The sequence below is a fragment of the Octodon degus genome, unplaced genomic scaffold, assembly GCF_000260255.1.
Source record: "Octodon degus isolate 3935 unplaced genomic scaffold, OctDeg1.0 scaffold00055, whole genome shotgun sequence".
In the NCBI taxonomy this organism is placed as follows: Eukaryota; Metazoa; Chordata; class Mammalia; order Rodentia; family Octodontidae; genus Octodon; species Octodon degus.
Window position 1 is genome coordinate 3,390,779 of NW_004524631.1, and position 4,654 is coordinate 3,395,432.

Consider the following 4,654-nt stretch of genomic DNA (forward strand, 5'->3'; position numbering starts at 1 on the left):
GCCCTTGTCTCTGATTTCCCTGTCATTGTAGTACTGAGTCGGCACTGTCACATACCTACACAAGAAAATATTACATACCCATTTTGCAAATGGAAAAATTAGACCTGGAATGACCAACTAGCCCATCTGATATAGTTAAGCAAGTAGATTATGTACCAAAAAAGAGGGTCTAAAAAAGCCTCTGTTCTAAAACCCAACTCATTTCCTTTCTGAAATACTTACATATTTCTTTGTGTTTTATTTTCCCAAAGGCTTTATAGAATTTCTATCACTTGCAATCTGTTCTTCTTAGTTATATGAATCTATTTTCTCTTCAACCAGCATTTTTCTTTTCTTAAAAAAAAATAAAATAAAATAAAAGCCAGCTATACTGAAATCATGTTGCAGCTCTCCTACACTTCAGCCAGTACAGGAGCTAAAATGGACTTGCTTCCCTGCACCCCGTGCCATTCATCTAATGGTATAATCTAAGGGGAAAAAAAAAACTCTGATTTGAAAATGTGAGTACTCATCTCTAGGACTGGATTACTTAGTGCCGGAGTGAGCACGCGTCATGGAATTGTTTGCCTGGATGTGTCCTTGGAAATTTGTAGGCCACTCCTCTCTCAACACCAGATGTTGGCAAAGCCCAAGGCTCAGAAAGGGAAAGAGACTTCCTGGGGATCCGAGAGCAGGGCTATGCCAAAGCCAGCTAGGAGCAGGGCCCAGGGCTCTTGCTGCCTGTTCACCAGGGTTGTTTGCACAGCTGACTGTTGGAAGCACAGAGACACCTTGCTACCATCAATTTGCTTTGAGGTGGGGCAATCAATCACAAGAGGATGGTGGAGGTGCTAAAGTAATGCTTAGCAAGAGAGGACCTCCTGGTGTACTCTGTCCCAAACATCACACTGAGTACAGGAAACACATTTCTTTCTAAATCTGATCAATTATCAAAGAGTAGGATTATTGAGATGCCACCATCTTCTATTTCTGAAAATAGTGGGCAGTATGGACGTAGTTCCTATATAATACAGCAAACTGTATTCCTGCTGTATTAAATTCAAGTGAAAAGACAAAGAAGATATACTACTTCATGAGCTGCAAGGAGTAATATTGTTGAAATTCTCATACTACCAAAGAAATATCTTTAAAGATAAATTTATGTTTATGTGATGATTCTCTTGTACCAATATCTCAAAGATTTTTTCCCCTGCTCTAAAATATTGACAGATTTTCCTTTTAGTTTCAGTAAAGATGCTTCCCCTCTGTTAAAAATAAAGCAATTATGTAAAAATCACCATATCCAGAGATGAATAAACTGCTATGGAAATATATTACTGAGGGACCTGACCTGCCTAGATTATAAAGAAGGACTTCCTTGGAGCACTGATGTTTAGCCTAAAATCTAAAGGCTGTGTTAGGATTCTAAGAGACACAGAGGTCATCATATTTGAAAGATCAAGGATACTCAGATACGACTGGGGGTGTAGCTCAGTGGCACAGCACCTGCCTGGCAAATGCAAGGTTCTGAGTTTGATTCCTGGTACCACAAAAAAAAGAAAAAAAAGGATACTTAGATAACTCAGAAATGAACTACAAGGTTCAACTGAGTAAAGTGATGTCAGAGCTTAAAAACACATATGAAACTAGTTCACTCAGATTTGTAGAGGCCAGAGGTAGTTATTTAAACTATTTCCATTAACAAATAATATCAATAATTTTTTAAATGTGGTGCATATCACAGCAGAGTACTACTCTGCAGTAAAGAAGGGTAAATTTGGGTCATTGGTAGAAAATAAATAAACCTTGAGTCTATAATGGTAAGTGAGATAAATCAGGAACACAACCTTAAACATATGATTTATATGAGAAACCCAAAGTATAAATAGATAAAATAATAGGAAACAGGGAGATAGATCTTTAGCCAATGCGGAGACCAAGTGATAGAGGAAGGAGAAGGGAGTTAAAAATAGTGAAGATGTGCTATATATCTGTGCTACTGCCCATAATGAATACACTCAGCACATACTGTAAACATGTTCTAATAAAAGTAAATAAATGGATAAAATACTTCTAAATAAGGTAAAGATATAATAAGATTTATATCATTTAAAGTGATCAATTTCATGTCATTAGAGGACTGAAAAGACAGTAGGTAGATAAACAAGCTGGGAGATGAACCCACAGGCCAGGCTAGGCATGCACAAAATGTCACCTCTAGACTTCCTAGTTTAGTTCAATAGTACTCATTAGTCCACTGTCATATTTTGTGTCTTTTCTTTGTCTTTTTCCAATGAAAGGCAATCAAGTTAGTCAATACCACTCATATCAAAAACAATTACCCAGGCCAGTGAGATGGCTCAGCAGTAAAGCGTCTGCTTAGGCAAGCTTAGACAAAAGCACAGGGACTACAATTCCATCCCTGGTACCACATGCCATGCCAGCTCTGCCCATAGGGTGGGCTGAGCCAGGCACACAAAAAAAAAATCACCCCAAAAATCAGCTGCCACTTAAAGGGTATTTTTACATCCTTTTCTCTCACTGAAGAAAATTTGGTGCTGTTGTATTAGGATTGTAGTTCCAAATTATATCTGGGCCAGTGGTAAGCATTTAAGTTGTAAAAAGCTTTGATTTAAATGATATATTTTCTGTGCAAATAACATCCACAAGTCATCAACTCAACTATTAAAGTAATGGCAAAGTGTTGTTCATTACCTTCATCTTGATTGTGCTCTATTACTTTTCTTTTCACTTATTAGCTTGGTGGAAGTTGGATAATACAAATGTATGGCATACATAGAATAATGTATTGACTTCATGATGGTATCTAAAAATATTCTGTGGCTTCATCTGCCAGCTTGTTTGTCTACCTACTATCTCTTCAGGCCTATAATGACATCAAAACAATATATTCTGTTTTGATAACTCCTACAATGACAACACATCAGAAGTGGCAAAATGCTTTCTGAAAAATTCACCTGATACAGTTTTTCAATAAGGCTTTCAAAAAGAATTCTTTCCATATAAACACGTTATCTTATTTTCTTAAGGGACCCAATGGACAGTTCCTATCACCTGGTATGAAATAAGACCTAAGTATAATATATGGATGAGTGCTTATTTCATTATTCTCTTTTTGACAATCTGAATTATCTTTTGAATATTATTCTGAATGATAAATCAAACAGTTTGAAAATGGAGTACAAAATTGGAAGGCTGAAGTTCTAAGTGCTTTTATCTTAAGTAGATGATACCTTGAATAGTAAGTGCTCTAGGTTTGAGCTAACTTTATGAGAACAGCCTCTTTAGTAAGCAATGTTAGATTAACACAATATGCAGGTCGTGGAAGTCAATGTTACGCATGAATTGTTACATCTCCTGATTCTTATAAGAGCCTGATTCAGCATGTACGTAAACTTTCATATGGTAGTTCTCTCAGACAAATTGTATAAATGCATTCAACCAACTATAAGTAATTGTAAGCTTTCTTTAGAAAAAGACTGTTTTCTTTTTTCAAAATATTGTTTTTTAAGGCTTTTGTCCTATTTCTTGGAGTATGGCATTCTTAAGGAAATGCAGCTTGTTTTCAAGTTTTCCTTTGGATTTAAAGGAGAAATGGTTCTTGCCAAGACAGTGTGGCTACGGTGCATACGTGTTAGAATTGCTGGCTTTTAGGATGGTTAAATTTGTCATTTTGTCTCTTATTTTTTATAAAAGAAGTAGAGCAAGGTTGGCTGTGGATTAATTTTTCACTATCCACTTCCTTTTGAAATCCCCGCTTTCACTGACTACTAAAACCAGAATGGCGATGGTAACCCCATTTCCATTCTCAGAATGTAGGTCTGAATGATGAAGCCAAGTCCCATCCGCTTGTGCCATGTTTGAAAAGACAAGGAAGCCTGAAATGGAAACAGAAGCAGGCTTTTATGTCGAATCCCTCCTGTCTCTGCCAGTTCTCTTCCAATATGGACATATGTGTCTTTCAATTTTAAGCATTCCACCATTTTCCTAAGAACACAAAATTCAGGAAGCCAACAATAAACCTTGTTGTATTTGTTCACTTTTTCTAGGTTGGACGAATTGAAAATTTTCTATATCAACTCGAGGACAGTTTCTTAAAAACTAAAAAACTCAGAACTGCTCGGCGACAAAAGTCAAAACTGAAGCGCCTTCAAACTCTACAGCAAAGCTAGTCCCTGGGGTGACAGTACTTACCACGTAGAAGCCCCAGATAAGGAGCCAAGGGTGGCTACCACCCCAACCGTGACAGCTGGATAACAAACACTGCCACTTAAGGGACAAGGTGCTGCTCCCCTTGGTGTGCCTTAAGCAAAGACATTCTATACTTCATTAATCCCAACTGGCAGAAATAAATGTTGTCAGCAATTTTGACTTGCCTCCTGTTCAAATTTCTCTTGTCTAGTTAAATAACATAAAACAACCATTGATACCTCTTTCACCTGCTTTGTTCTTTTAAAATTGATGGAAGGATACCAAGTACACCCAAATTTCCTCCTAGTATAAGTTTATATCCATGTGTATCTAGTAAGAACTATTACCACTAGGAAGAGAGTATGCAATGTGTTAATTTTTGAAACTGTCATACCAATTTGTTTTTTTTTTCAAAGTTTTACTGATAAACAGCAATGAGACAGTTTCAAATCCAATCGGAAGT

General features: G+C 36.9%; 1 protein-coding gene across 1 annotated transcript in view; it reads left to right on the forward strand.

The window, feature by feature from the left end:
- The window catches only part of Spata16 (spermatogenesis associated 16), a 308,782-nt gene extending 304,483 nt beyond the window's left edge, over positions 1–4,299 (forward strand). The window contains exon 11 of the mRNA XM_004633441.2: positions 4,050–4,299. Within this exon, the coding sequence (XP_004633498.1) occupies positions 4,050–4,172 (123 nt within the window). The 3' untranslated portion in view covers positions 4,173–4,299. The remainder of the gene's footprint in view (positions 1–4,049) is intronic.
- The last annotated feature ends 355 nt before the right edge of the window (positions 4,300–4,654 follow it).